General features: G+C 53.6%; 1 protein-coding gene across 1 annotated transcript in view; it reads right to left on the bottom strand.

Annotated features, from left to right (window-relative positions):
• The window catches only part of NTN1 (netrin 1), a 106,969-nt gene extending 86,744 nt beyond the window's left edge, over window positions 1–20,225 (bottom strand). Inside the window, exon 1 of the mRNA XM_051634777.1 lies at window positions 18,971–20,225. Coding sequence (XP_051490737.1) covers window positions 18,971–19,994 — 1,024 coding nt within the window. The 5' untranslated portion in view covers window positions 19,995–20,225. The remainder of the gene's footprint in view (window positions 1–18,970) is intronic.
• Window positions 20,226–20,557: the final 332 nt, after the last annotated feature.

Here is a 20,557-nt window from a genome sequence, read left to right as displayed (position 1 = left end):
ATGGGAATGTTCAGCTCTACCTGAAGTCAGCCCAGTCTGAGACCAGGCTGAACCAAATGTGAACCCCCCAAAATGCCATGCACCTCAAAAGGCATGTGAATGCTCCCCAGCACAGTGAGGAAGACTCCACTCTCTCTTCCCTTTCAGTAAAACAGGAATTGGAGTAACACCAGTTTAGGACTGGGGAAAAGAGCAGCAGGACCAGGGAGCATCTCTGGTTACCAGTGCATTGCTCGTTGGTCAGTTCCCCCACCCATGCCTCAGTTTCCCCAGGGCATGTATGGTGTGTGCAGTGTGATGTTACACCAGATGTCACCCTCAGATCAATTTGGTTTTCAATCATGGTTACAGTTGGGAGCTTCCTCACAAATCAAGTTAAAAACGTCTCCCCCAAAGACACATGGGGCTGCTTTTAACCCATGATTGCCATGCATCTCTCTCCCTCCATGTGAGACCCTGCCTTCTTCTTCCTGCATCCACTAAACTCAGCAAGTTGTTCTCAAAGATGCTTCTGGTGGCACCAGGTTGTCTCTATTGCCTATGACAGGTATCACAATCCAGGGGAAGCTGCTCCACCACATCCCTGAGCTCTTCAGGGCACCTCCATGCCCCTGCCATGATCCTGCTAGTGCATGCCACCTTGGGGGCTGAGTTTACGTATTTTCTAGCTGTAATTTGGGTATTTAATGCCCAGGAGCCTCAGAATCCAAGTCAATGTGTAATTAGACATCACATTTCACAGCATCCCAGATACATCACAGGCCTGTATGGCTGTGCCCGTGGTTGTTATAAAAACATCTCAGAGCACCTACTTCTTCCCCAGCATTCCTGCAGGAGGGATCTGTTGGGACTGAGGGAGAACCAGAGGGTGCTGAGCAGAGCTGAACCCTTAGTCTCCCCGTGCTGTTTGCCCTGGAGTAGCAGGGAATGCTGAGCTTGCTGTGGGACCTGCAAACCTGCAGCACCCACGCACCTCCCCCAGTGCTGATGGCTTCAGAAATTTTAGCCACTGCTGCAGCCTCTGCAAGAAAAAACAGGTGATGGAGAAGGTCTGACCTCGGGGCTGTTCACTTGGAGCTCCATTGGCTGAATGGGCTTTTTCCACCAGTCCTTCCCAGAGAGTTGGGGAAGGGCACCCAGTGCTTTGCAGGGAAGACCAAGGACTGGGGCAAGACCTGGCAGGTCTGCAGAATGCGATGGGACTGGGTGCTCTGCTGGTGGTGATGGAGCATTCCACCTTGCTGGAGTCATCACAGAGTGCCTGAAAAAAGCATCCTCTCCATTTTCTCCTAGCTGTCCCCTGGACCTTGAGAATGAAGGCCCACCACCAGGCAAGCAACTGAATTACCAGCTTACTGTTGTGGTAGCAAAACTTTCCAACTGCAAACACTTGATTCTCCAGTTACCAAGAGAGAAAGAAAGAAAATTCTCCCATGCAGAACAGTGTTTCAAGGTCAATAGAGAAAAAAACCCTGTGGCCTGAATACCCAGTCTGGGGAGAATTGGGAGCCTGGCAGGGAGGCTTGGGGTCTGGGTGTCTGCATTGTCACACTTGTAGCCAGGTTACCATGGCTCATCTGCAGTGCATCCACACCCCAGGGGGCTGCTTCTTGCCTGCATTCAATGGGCTCCCTCTTCCAGCATTGAGAAGGACACTTGATTTGCAGAAGAAAAGTGAGTCCTTAGTTGTTCTGTCATGTCATTGCCCCAGGGGTTCATAAAGGACTGTGGGTGCAGCCCAGAAAGGGGCCAGGAATCAGCTGCCAGTGGGCATGGCGCCCATTGCCCTCCTCAGGGATGGGTCCTGCACTGATGGATGCTGAGACACCCACCTCACCCTGCTCAGCTGGGCTCAAACACAGGCCAGTCTCCTGGGTGGGGTCTCTGGGTGTCCTACCAAAGGGACCTGGAAGCACTATGGCAAGTGGTGAGGACAGAAATGGCCACGTTGCCTTACATTCTTGTGTTAAGTCAGCACCACCTCATGCAAAGGAGTGTCTGGGTGCCTGGTGCCAGGGCAAAGGGAGTGCTGGGACCTCTGTGCCTTCAGACACGAGTCAAAATCCACCAAAGCCGCCAGGAGGGACACAGGGACCCTGCTTTTTGGGGCTTTCTTCCAAAATCCTTGTGCTGAGACCCAAAGCAGGATATCCAGATGGATGGTGGGGCTCTGAGTGCTGTTCAGTCTCTGCAGGACACCCCATCTGTCCATGGATGGGGACCCTCGCTCAACCCTTTCAGGGCTTCCCTCTGCCAAGTCCTGCTGGTGTTTGCAGTAGTGGAGCTGCTGCTGGGGGAGGGGGATTAGGTGCTTTGGCCATGTCTGCCCACCCCCTTCCCCTCCTCTTGGGGGATCAGAACTGAAATAAAGGGTCAATTTCTTTAGAAAGCTGGACCTGACTATGGGAAGGGTCTCTGTATCCATGCAGCTCTCCCAGCCTCCCGCTCCCCTGTTTAGTAATCTCACTTCTGATGGGCCTGAATTAATTCAGACGTAGTGAAGGATTAGCTGACCTTTCTTTCAGTCCTTGGTTAGCTGGGGATGTTAAAGCTTCCCAAAAATTAAACTCTCAGGAAGCTGTCTCCGAGCCTGGGAGCCTAGAGAGCTGCTCAGCAGCTGCAGCTGCTTCTCCCAGCATCTGCCCTGAGTTAGTGACAGACCAGGACTGTCCCTTTGTCTCCCCAAAAAGCACTCAGATCCATGAACAGCCTTACCACCCTGTCCTGCTGTGGGGTGAAACCAGCTGCTTTTGTCTCCTATGAGATAGTTTGGCATTTTTTCCTCTTTGCCATCCATCGATTCAGTGCCTGCTTTTCCTGGTTCCTCTCTGCCATGAGAGGTTGGCATAAGGGGAATGTCAGTCCATAAGCCTGAGAACTGGGGCCTGGAAAGTGGGTGAAAGCTGTCTGAGAATGGATGATGTTGTCACATCTAACGGGTGGCACAAGCTGGCAGGGACAAGCTGCTTTGCCTTCACAAGAGAGCGTTCACTCTGAAACCTAATAATGACTTGTGGGTTGTGTAACATTTTGCTGCCTTAGGTGTCAATCTGGGACTGAACATGAGGATTTATTTCAAGCTCCCAAGGGCAGACGTGATGAAGGAGTGACACACAAAGTACTTCCAGCAGAGGTGGAATTGGACGTATAACAAGGCTGCTCTCCCCTGACCGAGTAAATGTGACTCTCAGAGCTGCTCTTTGCTGGATGCATGGGAGATGCAGAAACATTGCCCTATTTTTCCACATTTTTGCAATTCATTTTCCCCTGACAGTGAATCTCAGAGCTGGGGAACTACATCTGGGCATCAGCAGGAAAGGTACTGCTTATCAAAACTCATTTTATTTCCCTGCAGCCTGGGACCCAGAGCTGGCCCCAGACACCAGCAAGGGAGGTGAAATTGCTGCGTCTCCCATTCAGGGACCTTGAGAAAGCAGATGAAGCCATAGAGGAGCTGGCTGCTGCATGTCCTGTGCCCACACCTCCCTGCAAAATGCTACAGGGCTGGGCAGCTGCAAGGACAACCCTGCACCCTGGCAGTCAGGGCAGCCAAACTCCTGGAGGTGGCACCTTCCCAGGTTGGTTTCAAACTCTCCCTCTTGGAGTTATGTTATTCCATCTGGAGTCCCCAGCATAAGAAGGACATGGAGCTGTTGGAGCGAGTCCAGAGGAGGTGATCTGAGGGCTGGAGCAGCTCTGCTCTGGAGACAAGACTGAGGGGTTGTTCAGCCTGGAGAAAAGCAAGCCCTCTGGGGGGACCTTAGAGCACCTTCCAGTGCCTGAAAGGACTACAGGAGAGCTGTGGAGAGACTTTTGACAAAGGCAGGGAATGATAGGACAAGGGGGAAAGGTTATAAGCTGAAAGAGGGGAGATTTAGATGAGATAGTAGGAAGAAATTCTTTTCCTGTGAGGGTGGTGACACACTGGCCCAGGTTGCCCAGAGAAGCTGTGGCTGCCCCATCCCTGGAAGTGCCCAAGGCCAGGTTTGATGTGGCTTGGAGCAACCTGGTCTAGTGGGAGGTGTTCCTGCCCACGCAGTTAGAACTAGATGACCTCTAAGGTCCCTTCCCACCCAAACCAGTCTGGGATTCCACAATCTGGCAGAACAGGAGTGAATTCATCAGTGGGAGCCAGTCCCATACGCAGCCAAGCCCCAACCTTCTGCCCAGACCCAGGCTGCAAGAACAAACTGCACAGAGATCAGGGCTCCATCCAAAGCCCATGAAAATCAGTGGTGGAACTACAAATTATTTCTCCTACTACTACTTGCTTTCTCTCCCCATCTCATTTTAACTGAAGCCATTTGCACACATAAAGAAGCAAACATGTTCAAGCACTGCTGAAGCAGCATCTGAGCCATGCAGGGACTGACTTAAGAAAGCCCATTGCTGTTCTCCACTTCTTTCCATCCACTTTAATGCAGTTATTTTACAGAAGCTGTGAGGGGGGTAAGGGGATGCCTTTGTTATCATTTTAATTGCCTGTTTAAATGGGCAGCCAGCTTCTAGCTGGGCTAATTTTATAGGCACCATAACCTGATGCAAGAAGTTTCTTTTACGACTCTCCACTCCCCCTGTCTCAGGCAGGAGCAAGGCCTGCTGCTGAAGCCCTGGGGAGTTTGCACAGATCTACCATTTCACTGGCAGAAAAAAGGCATTGGTAATTCACAAAAATAAAACTGTCTTATGAGATATAAATTAGATTATTGCTCTGGGGAGATGAGCCTCTCCGCTCACCCACAGGGCTGCCACCGTTGGAAAGCATCTGTTGCAATTACAGGTCCTTCCAGCCTTCTCAGCAGGAACAACCTCCCAAATATTTCAGCAGCAGCTGGAGCATGCACAAGCACTCCATGTTCTTTCTATGTCTGAACAGCAAGTGCTGGCCCTGTGCTGAATTGCTAGCTGGTGGCTCCATCTCCTCTGAGGACTCTTGGTCGGGGGGTCCAGAGTCCTCCAGCTGAAGGTAACAGGGTCCAGATTGTCACCTTGCATCAGGCACCAGAGGCTGAGCTTGTCTCTTTTCATGGGTTTGTACAGTGCAAAGTGCACCCTTGGCACTAGATCAGCAATATTAATTGCCCATGAAAGGAAGCACATAATCAGCCTTCAATGCTGTATAATTATACAGAAATTACCAGAAGAAATTAATTCCAAAAGGTGAACATATGGGCTGCCCCCCTGAAGCCGTAACTGAATTTTGCCTCTGGTTACTGCCACTCATAACTGAGGGCAGAATTTAGGCCAAAAGTGGGTTTTCTAGCTCATGATTTATTGTACCAAAATGGAACTGGTAGTGAAAACTGTGGTCCACTTAATACACAGCCAACTTCCAACAAAAATGCCAGCAGGAATTCTTTCTCCTTCTTGCCTTACAGCTGCCCAACAGCAGCAGATTGAAGAGCTTGGCTGTCCTGCTGTGGCCATGGGGACAGGCACCACCATGCCACAAAACCTCTGTACCCACTGGCACCAGGCTCATGGCCACGCACCCCGCCAGGCCCCTGGCCAGCCCTCCTCTGGCCCCAGATGCACCTCTGCTCTCCCCCATCTCTCCCATCCTCTCATGCTTTCCTCCACCTGAACAGGTCTGATATTTATTGCAGATTATTTCAGCAAGCAAGTAAAAATCCACCTTAATTATGGGTTATTTCAGGAAGCAAATACAATTCGGCACAATGGTCTCCAAAATAGCCTCCATGGTGCCAAACCCACCCCTGCAGCACTGACCCCTTCAATGAGCTAAACCATGTGGGTGCTTAGCACCCACAGCTGTTGGAGTATACGGGGTGAGAGCTTTGTTTCTCCTGGCCCAACCTGCTGCTTCCTAGGCTTAAAAATGCCATCTTTTCCCTACATGCAGGAAACAGGAGGACATCTCCCCTCTCCCTGTGAGGGCAGCAGGTGGAAGAAGGTCTGAGGAAGCCTGATGGCAGCAAAGGGACCCTTCAGCCCTCCCAACCCCCCCTTGCAAACATGGGACAACCTGTGGGAAATGGCTGGGAGATGGCTGAGTGCCATGGCTGAGCCCCTTTGCCTCAAGCAGGAGTTCATTTGCATGCCAAAGTTGTAGTCGGGTGCTTCCCAACACAGTGCAAGCATATAAATTGATTTGAACCTTCAGTATCACCCACCATTGCTCAGCAGCACCTTCCCCTCCCAGAAAATCCCTACAGGGGGGTTGCTGGAAAGGAGAGTTTCAGAAAAAAAGACGCCCAAATGAAACCTTGAGTCCCAAGGGCAGCAAAATGAGGGAAAGCTGAAATGCGCTGAATTCTGGCACACAGCTGATCTGTGGTGGAGCTTTCCCAGCCAAAACCATCTGTGCCAGCGACAGCAGGAAACTCACGGGCTGGGTGACAAGTGTTGTGGCCTCTCCTTAGCTCTCTTACTGCCTCAATGGGTCCCGGGTGACTCTGCAATCAAGGAAGGTCTCATTCAAGTCAGGAAGAGTTGAATCCTGGGGATATGTGTTAGGCCAACACTTTCCACTTCTCTTTCAGTCCATGGACACCTATTAATTTTCCAGGGACAGTGGTACAGTACATGCCTCTGCTGCAGCAACTTCCACAGACTCCTTAAAAGTAGCTCAGGACCCTGAGAAATTCATTATACTAAACAATTAACAGTGATGCATGTGAGTTCATGGACCTTCTTGCTGCCAAGGACCAGAGTACACACTGTATCACACCTAGTCAAGGCAAGCAAGTTAAATTATTGATGATAAATACATTTATTCCAAGTGTTGACCCACTTCACATCCCTTTATTTAACACAGCTGCTCTAAAGGAGGGTTGGAATAAAGGGAAAATAAATTCTTTGACTCTTCATGCCTCCCTGGGTCTCTCAGCAGAGTTGGCTAAGTTCTTGCTACTATTATTAGTATTGCAATTGTTGTTGTTATTATTGTTATGATTATATGCATTTCATTCTCTTTTGGGTAATGAATAATTTATTACTCTGTCTCGATCCCCTTTCAATGGATTCACTATCCAGGGAGACTTGCTGAATAATTGGGATCGTTCATTTTCAAGTGCGTGGGCTGCCGACAAATTGTTTGCTTTTCATTCCAGGGGATGTTCATTGGTCACCCAAATCAGGGGATTTCTTTGGTCTCCCCAAGCATGTGATGTGTCGTCTGGGGTTTTGTTGGGATTTTTTTTTTTTTTTAATTGGGTGAAACTGTGGAGACTAACAAATAGCTCCTTTGCAGGGGGGGACTAGATTTCTGGAGCAATCAGTTTGCCAAATTTTTGCAAACATCGGGTGGTTTTGCAGAGGCTTATGAGAAGTTAATGCAAGGGAACATTTAAAGGTTATTTAAATGTTTCAAAGGTGTTGCTATTTTTTGCCTTTGGATTAGATCAAGACTATTATACAGCTGATTATTAAGCTTTTGCTTACTCAATACTAGCTGGGGAAATACTGTGGTATTAGACCTGGCTGTTTCTTTGCCTAAAACCCTCGGGGCAAGTGAATTTTCCAGAGGCTTGTATTTGGGGATATTTTTCCATTAAAACCAAAGGAGTGCCTGTATTAACCTGGCTGTGTCCTGCAGGGCTGGCCTGGGAACCCTATAGTGCCCTGACCCTGTGCCCGTGGTCCATCCCAGGAAAGCAGCCTTCCCCCAGCATTGTGCAGGCTCCCAGCTTGATGGAGACACATCTCAGGGCCAGACACGGTGCAGGGAGGATGTGCACTGCTTCTTGTTCCACTGCTGGGCCATGGGATGGAGACATCACCACTGACACCTGCAGTTTTTCAGAGGGGTTCCCACTTGGGCAAATTTCCAAAGATTTGCTGCCAGGGCCATGAAAGTATCATTAGGAGGTGCCATGCTTGGCTGCAGAATGAACTGATAGCAAAGCTGTGTTGGTTCACAAACCCTCCTGATCTTCCCACTCTAACCCAGACCATATAATGTGTCCAAAAATGCCACGGACTAAATCCAAGTCCACCTGGGAATTAACAGGGCTATGCATCCCAGCTCCTGCTCAGACCTTCCCAGCATGGCACGGCATGACTGCCACCCTGTTGACTCAGAGCATCCACGACAGCCGCAGAGGACAACCTCCTGGTCTCCAGGGCCCTCAGCTGGGGGGGTTCATCACCCCCTGCCCACCACCACCTGCTGCCTGCACTGCCTGCCCTGCATGCACTGCCTGCTCAGCCCCAATTTATGAGCAGTGTGTGAAGAACAGGCACTGGGCTGCTGGGCTGAACAATGCGGGAATATTAGCCGAGTTACAAAAACAAACAAACCAAACCCCGCCGGGAGCCCGTTTCATTTATCTTCTTTTGTCCAGTTTTGCTTCAGCGTGAAAGTCGCCCTTTTCAAGTCCAGCAGTTGTATTCCAGCCCCGGCGGGTAGCTGATCCAAAGCCTTACACTGAGAGCTTCCCAATGGCATGTTTGCACAGTTCAATTCAGTTCTAAATATTCAGCAGAGTTTCCCTCCCTCCTACCCTCCCAGGACTTTATTTTTGCCCAAGAGCTGAGGGTGTAAAGCACAGGGCCAGGGATCCTGGTGCACAGAGCCTTTGTGTGCAAACACAAGCTGCTGTTTGTATTTGCCTTCACACTGTCAGAGCTCAATTGTGTGCGGTGCAATACTGGCTACCAGTCTGCTTTCAATATCCGTTCTGCCATCCCTGCTGCCAGAGGGACACTCCCCCTCCCCGGCCACTTTGAAGCAAAGCGATTTAATTTCATGAGATTTTCAGTAATCACGTTACAATCTCCAACATTAACCAGAACTGACTCCCTATTGCAAAAGGGCAGGCAGACAACGGAGTAAACAACCTGGCTGAGGACAGCCTGCAAGGGCAGAGGAAGGCAAAACACATGATGGCTCCTAGCTGGTTCCACACTACTTATCAGATGGGGCTGGAAAACAACAGCCTCTTGCCAGCACCGGAGGGAGCAGCTGGCTTTGGCCATCCCAAGGATGCTCTGCTCATCTCCTGCACTGCACCACAATGGCTGATTTTTAAAACCAGACCTTCTTCTCCTCTCAGTAGGTTTACCCATCATTTACCTGCCTTCTTCCCTGTTCTATTTACACTGTCCTCATACCTCTGTCACATCTGCCAGGACTGATATTGCTTCTGGGACAGGCTCCTTCTGGTTATGCATTACTACATGCTGTGGTGGGCAGTGGTCCAGGAAGAGCCAGGGCCTCCCTGCATGGAGAGTGGAGTCTAGGGAAGGTCCAGGATGAGGAAGAGGAGATTGAGAAGAGGGAGCATCAGGTCTCACCTGCCTGCGCTGTCTGTTCCTCAACCCTTCTCATCTCCCTGAATCATGGTCCAGCTCTTCCCAGAGCTTCTCCTTGCCAACCAGAGATCATACCCTGGACCCTGAAGGAAAGCACTGCAGGGGCTGTGAGCAAACCAAGGTGTGCCAGGCACTGGGAAATCCCTTTTTCCTATCAGGTGCACTGCCCATGCTCTCTCCATCCACCATGATGTGACTGCCTGAGACTGGACCTTAAATATCCAGTTGGATGACATTGCCCCATAAAGCTGCCATTAAAATAGTCATACTCATTCCAAATGAAGCACAAATCCCAGTAATACACATGGGTCTGCAGAGTGCAGCCTGGTAGGGATCAGGGCAGATGGATGGCTCCAAAATACCATAGGGAAAATCACATGGGCTCCTCATCCATCTTCCCATTAAAATCTCTGAACTTGGAGGACACAGGCATGTGTAAAGATGGTGAGTGGGGATGGAACAGTTGGACTTCACCCAGTGCAAGCTGGGAGCTTGCAGACCTAGCACGGGTGTAACGCAGAGCCTGGAGAGCTGGGGGGGGCTCTGCTGAGCCAGCAGCTCCCCTGTATTTCTTCTCTAATTCCCACCTGAGACACTGGGGGGAAGAAATCCCCCCTGCTCTCTAGTGCCCTGAAATTGGGGAATGCTTTTCCTGCTCCATCACACACCATCAGTGAATCTGTGTCTACTTCTCCACAATCAGAAAGCATTCCCCAGCCCAGCAGCTCCCTTCAGTAGGTCTAAAAGAAGAATTTGCTCTAAACCAAATGTGTCCAGCCTGGCTGCTCATAGCCTGTCCCAGGGTCCTGACTGCTCCTTTCCCTCACCTTGGTTTTGCCCTTTTCCAAGTGTATTTGAGGATGCTGCTGTAGTCCTGACTCTCCACCCTTCTCTCTCCAAACACTGGAGATGCAGCAGCTTTGATCCTCAAGCAGAGAAGAGTTTGTCTCCAAGACACCCCCAAGGCTGCTCACCCCTGCCTCCCCACACAATCTTCCTTGCTGCTCGTTTTGGGCAGAAGATGGCAAGGGTCTCCTGGGCATCCTTTACCTTTCCCAGATCCACCACTCCCTGGACATATCACAGGAGTGGGGCTGGGAGCTGCAGTGCCCCCCGCACCACCCCAGTGCACCGGGGCTCAGCACAAGAGGGAATCCTCCTCCAGGTGATCCCACAACTTGGGTGACAGTGGCCAATGGGCAAAGCCAGATGTCCCTGACAGCCCATAACCCTCCATAAAATAATATAGAAAGGCTCTGTGCTTCAAGAGTGTGAAATAGAGGTTTATTTCCTTCCCCAGCCTACAATCCTCTATCAAAGAGGGAGATGCAGATATGATTTTCAACCCTCCCAGCATTTACAAGACACTTGGAAAAAGCTTGAAAGGAAAACCCCTGCTGCATGCTCCCTGCTTCCAGAGCTGAGTGTGGGACATGACACGGGGCTCTTTCCCTGGCTCTCACTTTCATTGCTTGCTGCTTTTTCTGGCAATGCAGCAGTCACCTTCTACAGGAGGTACAGGTTATGAGCAGCAGCAATGTCATGCCAGGTTTGTGCTGGCCATGCAGCAGTCCCTACTGTGCTAGCACTATCCCTGTGGAGCCCCAGGACAAAGCAGTCTCTCTGGCCATTTCGCTCCATCAGTTTTGAAGATACAGTCACCACTAAAACCAGTGCTATTCAAAATTAATCCATAAATGAAGCTCCCAGCTGTGCTGCGCACCTCCTCCGCTCCCTACCCACTGCCAGTGTGGGTGCCCATGCTCTCCTGGGTCTGAACCTGTTTCTTTAGTATCTACCAAAAAAAAGAGCAAGATTTTTTCCCTCCCCAGCCTCCCATTGTTCCTAACACCAACTCCCAGCTGATGTGGGGCTGAATCCCTTCATGCCTCTGATCTCCACTGCCAACATGGGCAGCTGCTGCCTGGATAGAGTGAGAGCAACGGAGCCCCCAGCTCCACTTCATCCAACAGCCTCCCTGGCTGCACCTACTCAGAGCAGGAAAATTCTCCCTGTCTCCTTATCAGTCCCCCAGGGAATCCTAATCTCCCTATAAATGAAAGCTATTATACAGGTATATTTTTAAAAGCCTGCCCATCAACTCAGCCAGGCAGCCCCATCCCAGCCAGCAGGGGATTGATTTTTGGGTTATTGGGGGTGAGACACTGCTACCAGGTTTGTGCCAGGGAAGGATCTGGCCTTTCCTTTCTGAGCTGTGCTTTGCTCCCTGCTCAGGCACAGACTCCTCTCCCCTATGCTAGGCTCCTGGCTCTGCCATGCTGCTTTGCAGGAAGCAGCCCAGATCTGGCAGAGACACATGGAAAGGGGAGCTTGGGTCATGCAAAGGAAACATCCCACTGTGGCCACTGCTCCCAGAAAACTTGAGGGATGAAGCAGATGTGACCACTGGGCTCTGCCACTGCCAAAGTCTTTTCCTGGGTCTAAGCTGTCTGTGGGAGCTGATCCTGCCAGCAAACCCTCTCCCTGATCTGCTGCTGCCTGAAAAATTGGGGTGACCTGTTTTGTGCAGCCATGGAAATGCTGCAAATAAATGATCTGTGTGGGTTTGAGGCTAGGGGCTGTGCAACCCCTGTGGCCAGTGCCTCAGGCAGCTTTGTCTGTGCTTTCCAGGGAAGACTGGCTGTGGCATTTGCTAGGTCCTGGGGTTGCTTTAGGTTTATTTCTGCTGTTTGACAATGACATGGGACACCTCTGCGATACTATGGAAGGTAACCAGCTGGTTCCAAGATCTCCCTCTCCTGCATGTTCCCTGAGGCAAAACTGGCTCCTCACAGCACCCCAAAATCCTCCAGAAGGTCTCCAGGAAAACTGTTTGCACAGTCCAACCTCAGCGTGCAATAGCTCATAAGTGCAAGAGCCTCCAAAAACACTGCACCAAAAAGCAGGACATCCCAAAAGGAAGGCAGAAGAGAAATGGGGCCAAAGAAGGTGACAACCCTCTGTGGTCAGAAAGTCCAACCTTCATCCCCAAGGATGAAGAGGAGCTACATCAAGAATATAAAGACAGGCTTGTGTGTCCCAGCTGCCCTCAGTGCACAGGTCAGGTAGGAAAAGCAGAACCACGGGAGGGCTTTTTACAGGCAAGATCCCTACAAGGAGCAGAGATTCTCACTCCATCCTTGTAGAGGCAGCCTGTCCCCCAGGGTGGTCATGGGGATTTTGCATAAGCGAGGACAGTGTAGGCTGCATAAGGATGACATGCTCTGGCCCAGAAAGAGGAGGGCAGAGATTAGCTGTGGACAAGCTCAAAGGAAGGCAAGTGTCCAACCCAGAGTGCCAAGCCTGGTTTTGTTTTAGCCTTAACTGTGCTTTTTTGTTTGTTTGTTTGTTGGTGTAAAAACCTTTTTGCTGGAAATCAGTTTAACTTTAAGCTTCCTGAGAATAAAAGCCTGTGAGAAAGCTCTGCCCATGCAAGGCCCACTTGGGAGGCTACAATGGGAGTCTCAGCAGCTCATGGGCTCATATTTCTATGGCTACAGCACCCTTCTGCTCAGCAATACAGTGTTGCCCACAGCTCTTGCTATTCCCCATGCAGAACAACCCTCCAGGAGCTGAACCAGGGCTGGGGTGCAAAGGATCTGTGGCTCTGTGGATGACACATGGTGCCATGAGAGGTCCAGCCTGCCCAGGGTCTATTCCAGTTGCTGGCTGGTGACACATCACTGGTGAAACTGCCCCATTTGCAGCATTTCCCTAGACACGAGAATGATGTGATACTGCTTCAGGCCTTTGTTACCTCAAGTTCAAAGCATTTTGCACAGCCCCCCTTTTACTCTTTGTAAATGGGAAAACTGAGGCATGAGCCTGGATATCAGAAATTATGAGTAGCCCTAACGTCTTCAGAAGGTAATGGGCATTATCAGCACACAGCAGGTAATGGGCATTATCAGCACACAGCAGCTCCAAAATCCACCTCCCCGCCTTGTGTGGCTGGCCCAAGCAAGGGACATATGCTGTACTGCCCAGTCCCAGGCAGCAGCACCCATCTCAGATGGGAGGAGGGTGCTGCACCCTGGGGGTCCTGCATGGGCACCCTGGGGTGCCTGCACTAGCACCCTGTGGATCCTATATGGGCACCTTGGAATCCTGCTCAGAGCTTCTTTGCTCAGGCAAGAAATGTTGCTGATTTACAAAGCAAGAAGGGACACCTACACTTTCCCCATCCCTCTGGAAGAGACATGGCCTTAAGCAGGGTAAGCACTGGGGACACTCGGACACCCCTTCTCCTCACAGAGGGATTTACAAGCCACTTACATCCTCTGCCTGGCTCCCATCCCACCATGGTGCCCAGAACAGAGGGGGAAGAGGGTGCAATAGACATGCCCTGTCTGACCAGGTCTTTGCCAACTCTGCTGGTCCTACCCCACCCCATTTCCCACTCTGCTGCAAATAGAGCCACCCTTTGCCATTGACCCCTCTGAGACAGACCATTTGCAAAGCCCTGAATCACCACAGGAGAGAAGACAGAACGGACATGTCCCACAAGCACAGTCCTTCCTGGCTGGCTGGGGCTCAATCACTGTGAACCACAGTCATCCATTGGTGGCCCCAGGACTTGCCCTGCCCCCCCCACTGCTCTGTGCTCCCAGGTTGCCCCAACCCTGCAGATGGGCATCAGGGGCTGCTTGTCCAGCTGACCAATTGCTGCAGGAACACTCTGGGGGGGACGAGGCCATTGGTCACCACCAGCTTGACTGCTTGTCCCATTTGAAGGCCAAGGGGAATGGGAAGGAACCATCTTGGAGGGCCACTCAGCACCCCACTGAGCTGGCTCTGGGGAAAACCATTACAGATGAGATTAGAACCAGTAAGGCTTTTTAAGTGGAGATTATTAATGTGGGTTAAAGAGAAGGGATCCCCTACATTTATTAAGGACACCAGGAACTCCCTGAGATGAAATCTTACAGTCCTTACATCCCTCTGTGGGCCAACAGTGAGAAGAGCTCACTGCTGTGGAAGGGTTTGCTTTCCCTGGTAGTGATGAGGGCAGAGGGGACCCCACCAGTTGTTTTAGTCAGCACTACCCTTCAAATACCTCCCTGGACCACCACTGAGGTGATCAAGTGCCAGGTCTGTCTGGCAGGAAGTTTTTAATTGAAAGTGTTTGGCAGGCTCTTCTCCAGGAGTTCCTGGTCTCCTCCTTGGTGGACATGAAGTTTCCTTTTAGGTGGAGGACAGACTTGCTCACAAATTGCTCTTACAAGAGCCACATCCCAGCCTGAGAGCCCTGCTGCAGTGTGCATCATGGAGTGGAGCCTAACATCAGGCTCTACACTTGATTTGTGCCAAATCCTCTCTTGGAAAACACAAGGTGTTTCCTTTCTCTCCCTGCAACCTGCACTTGTTATTATTAAACACCCTCTCGACATCACACAGGGCCAAACAATCGGCGAGGAGCCCGGCACCTGCAGACATCCCAAGGTCAGGCACACATGCAGCTGCCGGGTGCACCTCCTGGCCCCACGGAAGAACGGGCTGGGGAGCACTGGAGCCAGCACTGGGAACAGAGGCTGAAGCTCATTCTCAAAGTGCCTGTCAGTGGGAGGCAGCCTGGGGTTGTCTAGTAGGGCTTTTCTCCAGCCAAAGAAAATGCAAAGGTACTTTATGTAAACTAAAGGGAGTTTTCCAAAGCAGTGTACATCTGTGTACACTTCCAGCACTCTAAATAACACCACAGTCCATGAAAAATTGTGGAATGGTGACAATTGCATTTTACTGATGTCACTAAATCTGGTCAAAGCTCCTGCCTGCATTTTCTTATGTCCGCCCAAGCTCACCAAAATCTGAGCTCTGACATTTTAGTTCAGGCCTTTTCCAGCTGCAGTTTCTTCTCACAGGGGAGTTGGAAGCTTCATAAGGACAAATCAGGTTGGAAACACAGAGCTTGGGCTGGACCAACACTGAGCAAAATGTAGCTGGCCCAGCAGTGCTGGAGAGAGGCAGGATGGAGAATAGATCTCCAAGCTTGTCTCCAAGCTATGTCCTCCCTGGAGCATGTTAGCTCCCAGGCACCCAGCCAAAGCCTGACTGTAAGGCCAAGCTCTACGTGGATGAGTTATTTGCCAGGTAAAGTTGATGGGAACCTGAATCAGTGAAAAACTCTGCTGGCTGGGGATCCTTCTGCAGGAGCAGATCCCTGGAGAACATCTCCTTGAGCCAAGGCCTGTCCTTCCATGTGAGGTGCCCAGGCTTTTGCAGGCAGCAAAAAGTGATAAAGAAAAATTAGATCTGGCTGGCGAAAAACGTTCCCATGGGAAATTTTGACTTTTTGTCAGAAACTCCAGTACGTTTCTTTTTCAGCTCCAAATAAGCATGAATAGGAACAAAGATTCTGTTTTGGCAGGGGAAACAGGCTTACCAAAGAAAACACCCAAATTTTTAAGTAAAGCAGACACATTCTGTCATTTTGAAATGATAAAATGAAAAACAAAAATCAATTTTCCAAGGGAAAAAAAAAAGAGCAAATTCAGTGAAAAAATGAGAATCAGTTCTCATGCCACAGCCTATGGCTAATTCACGTAATTTGGTTAATTCACCTGCCCCCTCACTGTTGCTGCTCTGGAGAGTCTGGCCTGGCTTCCATCTCAAGTGGTTGAAGGTCCTTCCAGCTTGCAGCCGGTGAGATTCCCATCAACTTCCTGCTCATCCCTGCCTCTGCCCAGCCAAGGCTGGTCTGCAGCCCTTGGGTGACCCCAGAGCCTGACTTTCTCTCTGGATTTCAGAGAGAAACCAGGGTGGGCCAATGGTCATGAGCAAGTGGGTGAAAGCTGAATAGGGTTATTGTGATCTTTATCTAGGAACATTGCTCCAGGCAGTGTGGGCTTGGCTGGGCAATGCAATTGTTTGCCCGTGGTTGGTTTTGCAGACTGGTAGGTATAGCCCCAGGGAATGTGCAGCAGAAACGGCTGGGGGAAAGTATTTTATGGTAGTTTCATCCTTGCAAAACATTGACTGTACAGCACATATGGGCTGGGGGAAATTATTTTACCACAGCTTTGTCCTTCCAAAACTTTTGATTCCCAGCAAGTTGGCGAAAAAGGAAAAAAACGGCGTGATTTTCATTTGCAGGAGCATGAGGCGGCTGGGACTGTGCGTGGTCTGAAATGTGAAGCCTGGCACAGAGGTCGCACATTTTACTGGAAACTGAGAACTCGTTTCCTTTTTTGTTGGAAGTAAATTGGAAGGGAGAAGGACAGTTAGTGCACGGAGCCAGAGTAATAACCGAAGAAGCATTTTCAGGAACATTTCAGGACTCTGCAAGGGTCCAACAGCTCTCTGAGATCTCACCGCATTCTCTGGCATCACCGGTAGCCATAACTCTCTGCACGCAGGGAACTGGTCTCTGCCTGTGAGACAGGACTGAGACCTGGGGGAGCTGAATCCTCCCTGCTCCCCTGGACCTGCTGCTGAGGAGCAGGCAGCGCCGGGCGCGTCCTAGGGCTGGAGTAGGAAATTATCAGGACGTGGAGCCCCATCCCCGGGCGCTGCCGGGCAGCGGGACCCCGCCGGGAAAGGAGAAATAGAAACCAGGAGATAAACCCCTCTCGGGCTGTTGGCACATCCGAAAGGCACCCACAGCCTTCACTTCCTGGAAACGGCATTCCCCACGGCATTTCCCCGCCGCTTCCCGCCACCCGCTGCCGCTGCCCCGGCGCCGCCCCGACCTGAGCCGCATGGGAGGCTACGGGCAGGGCAGAGCATCGCCCTCGGGACCGGCACCTCCGCCGGGAGCCCCGCACCTTTCCCCGGTGCCACTGGGCTTCAGGACGGGGCCCACAGCTCCCCGCCAGATAACGCAGGCTCGACCGTGCCTCGGTGTTGAAAATTACACTCCCTTCAAGGGACACATCTGATTGCGATCTGGAGGGGAGGAAAAAAACACCCAACAACAAACCGAACCAAAAAAACCCAAAAACCCGGCGAGGGGTTTTTTTTCTGTCGTCGGAATTACAAGTATTGTGGAGCCTTGTTTTCCTTGTAAATAAAGTGGCGAGGAAGCGCTCGGCGGGGCCGGGGTTCCCGGGTGCGAAGACCTCAGCAGAGCCCAGGACACGTCCCAGCCCTTGAGGCTAGGTCACCCCCAAACAGCGGCACTCGGCTGATGCCAGGAGCTGGCACCGGCCCCCTGAACCGTGACTGCAAGTGGACCGGCAGCCCGCGGAGATCCCGCTGGGAAGCAGCGGGTGGAAGATCAGGGGAAGCCGTCGGAGGGATATGCGGGAACTCCAGGGAAACAGCACCCTAAACCCCTTACCCTTAGCCAGCCCGAGCAGAGGCGAGGGACGCCTCGTCTCCCCATGTGGACAGCCCGGAGGCTGAGGCTCGTTTACAGCCAAGACGGAGTAAATTTATCGCCCGACACAGAGCTGGCTACTCCCCGGATCCCGTTTGGCCATGGGGCTCGTTCAAGCCCCCGCCGTCCCCGGGAACGCCCGCAGCCCCTGAGGGTGCAGCCGCGGGAGCCGCGGGCTTTGCCGAGCTGCGGCTGCCAGCGCCCGGCCGCCTTCCCCCACCCGGGAGGAGCGGAGCCCGTCCCCGTCCCGTCCGGGCACGGAGCCCCTCGGGCCAGCTGAAGGCTTTGCGGCGGGGCTGTGAGCCTGTGCCCTGGGGAAAGGAGCAGGGCTGCCTGCGAGCTCCGGGATCTCCGGACCGGACGCCGCTCCGTGCACTGCGGCAGCCCGGGCAAGGAGCTGCACGGGCGGAAACACCCTTCCCAGCCAGCCCGGGCTCCTCAGTTCGGACATGAACTGTGTTTTCCCGATTTCCTGAAAGTCCCTTCTCCCAATTTCCTGAGCTCCTTGGTGTTCCGGGCCCAGCGCTTCTGAGTGTCCCGCTGTCCCCCGCTCTGCGTTCCAGAGTCCCCCGGTGCCCCCGTCCTGGGCTCCCGGCTCCCTCCCTGTCTCCTGCCTTGCTCTCCGGGTGCCTCCGCTGTCCCCCGTCCCACGCCTCCGGGGCTCTCGGTATCCTCTGCCCCAAACTCCTGTGCCTCGTCGTCCCCTGCCCGGTGACCCCCAGTCCCCCGTGCCCCCTTCTCTGCACTTCGGTGTTGTCACCACTGCCATCCAGGGTGCCTCAGTATTCCCTGCCTTGCATTGCCGAGCGCCCCGGTATCTCATCCCCTGCGCTTCCGAGCGCTTTCACGTCCCTTGTTCCACGCTTCTGAGTCGCTCAGTTGTCCCTTCTTTTGCCCTATGTTCCCGGGTATCTCCGTGTCCTCGCCCTGTCCTGCTCTCCGTCTCCCTGCGTCTCTGTCCCACTCCCGGTGTCCCTGGATGTCCCCACGCCTTTCGCTCCCCGTCCCTGAATGTCCTTTCCCGGGTCCTCAATATCCGCGTGCCTCTCACTCCCCGTCCTTAAATGTCCCTTCCCGGATCCTGGATGTCTCGGTGCCTTTCGTTCCTCGTCCCTAAAGGTGCCCTGCCGTGTCCTGCATGTCCCCGTGCCTTTCACTCCTCATCTCTAAAGGTCCCTTTACTGGGTTCTGGGTGTCCCAGTGCCTTCCGCTTCCTGTCCCCTGCCGGGTCCTGGATGTCCCCGTGCCATTCGCCCCCCGTTCCCTCTCTGATTTTTCGCTCTCCCCCGCTCTCCCTGCCCCTCCGGTGACCTCAGCGCCCTCTCCCCGTCCTTCTCCCCGCCTCTGCCGGAGTGTCCGTGCCCGCGGCGTGGGACTCACCCACGCACTCGTTGGCCTCCCGGGCCGTCGCTCTCTGCCAAGGCCTGTCGTAATGGAAGGGCTTGCAGCGGTCGCACTCGGGACCGGCCGTGTTGTGCTTGCAGTCGCACACCAGGCTGTCGTCGCGGTCCCGGACGCAGCGCGACGCGTGGCCGTTGCACTTGCATCGCCCGCCGACCTGCAAGTCGGAGACGGCGTAGAAATACGAATCTCGGGCCAGCTCGGAGTCATCCTCACTCTCGTCGCCGAAGGTGTGGAGGCGGCTGAAGGTCACCCTGATGTCGGTGGCCGTCACCCAGTCCTGCAGGACGGGCGAGTTGTCGAAGTCGTGGGCGGTGGGGCGGCCGTCCAGGGTGCTGAAGGCGATGAGGCCGCCAGAGAGGGGCCGCACGTCGGTGTGCGAGTCGGTGCAGACCGCCTCCTGCTCGTTCTGCTTGGTGATGGCCGCCCGGTTGGGCTTGTTGTACATCTTGCGGCACTGCGTGGAGTAGAACTGGAAAGGCACCCAGGTCTTGCCGTAGTCCATGGACTTGTGGATGGCCATGGACTCGGGGCGCGGAGAGCAGAACTGCAGGCTGACGTAGGTCACCTCGAATTTCTTGCCCAGGGAGAGGGTAAGGGTGACGTTATGGGGGTACTGGACGTAGCTATCGGACTGCCAGCAGGTCAGGTTGTGCGGGTTGTTGAGGTCGGTGAGGAAGGAGGGCGGGTGGGCGCGCTTGGGGTCGGAGGCGTTGCAGAGGTGGCAGGAGCGGATCTGCTCCTCGCCCTTCTCCGTCACCACGCAGTACCGCGACGGCGGCTTCCCGCAGGTGCTCGACACTTTCACCTCCTTCCCGAAGGCCGAGTTAACGAAGTCGGGGATGCAGCGGCGGGGCAACCCGTGCTCGTCGTAGCAGGGGTCGGGCTGGGCAGTCTGCACGGCGAACATGCTCACGCCGTGGTAGCCACCGCGCAGGGGCTGCGCCAGCCACGCTGCCGCCAGCAGCAGGGCCAGCGGCGCCTCCGCGCCCCTCCGCGGCATCCTGCGCAACCTCCGCGCGGCCGTGGGCAGAGGAGGGAGGGCGGGAGGGAGGGAACCGCCGCTCCGGCCCGCAGCTCCGCGGGGCGACTTGGCCGACGGTGGCGGTGCAGCGGCTCAGGGAGTCCGGAGCATCGCTCGCCCCGCGGCCAGCCCCGCGGAGAAAAGGGGAGACGGCGGCGGCGGCACCACAAAAGTGGGGCTGGCGGCGGGGCTGGGTCCCGCCTGCCTCCCGCCCCGGCCCTCGCACGGAGAATGACTGGCGGTCCCAGCCCCCGCCGCGTTTGAGGTCATGCTAAAGGAGTGACATCGCGCTCAAGGAACCGAACAACGACATCCACTGGCGGCTCAGCCAGAGACACGCACAGGCCTCGGGGAGGGCGGAGAGGGTGGGAGGGTGGGGATCGAAAAGGACGGAGCCCGCCCCGACACGGCGGAGATGGGCGCCAGCGTGCGCGGGGCTCTCGAGCAGCCCCGAGGAGCCCTCCCGCTGCCTCCTGCCCCCTATGCCCCCTGCGGGGCCGGGGGGGCGGAGCTGCCTCTGAGCCCCAGCAGCTGGGGATGCT

The sequence above is a fragment of the Apus apus genome, chromosome 17 (assembly GCF_020740795.1).
Source record: "Apus apus isolate bApuApu2 chromosome 17, bApuApu2.pri.cur, whole genome shotgun sequence".
In the NCBI taxonomy this organism is placed as follows: domain Eukaryota; kingdom Metazoa; phylum Chordata; class Aves; order Apodiformes; family Apodidae; genus Apus; species Apus apus.
The sequence above is the reverse complement of the archived record's forward strand: the minus strand, read 5'-3'. Positions and strand labels throughout refer to the sequence as shown.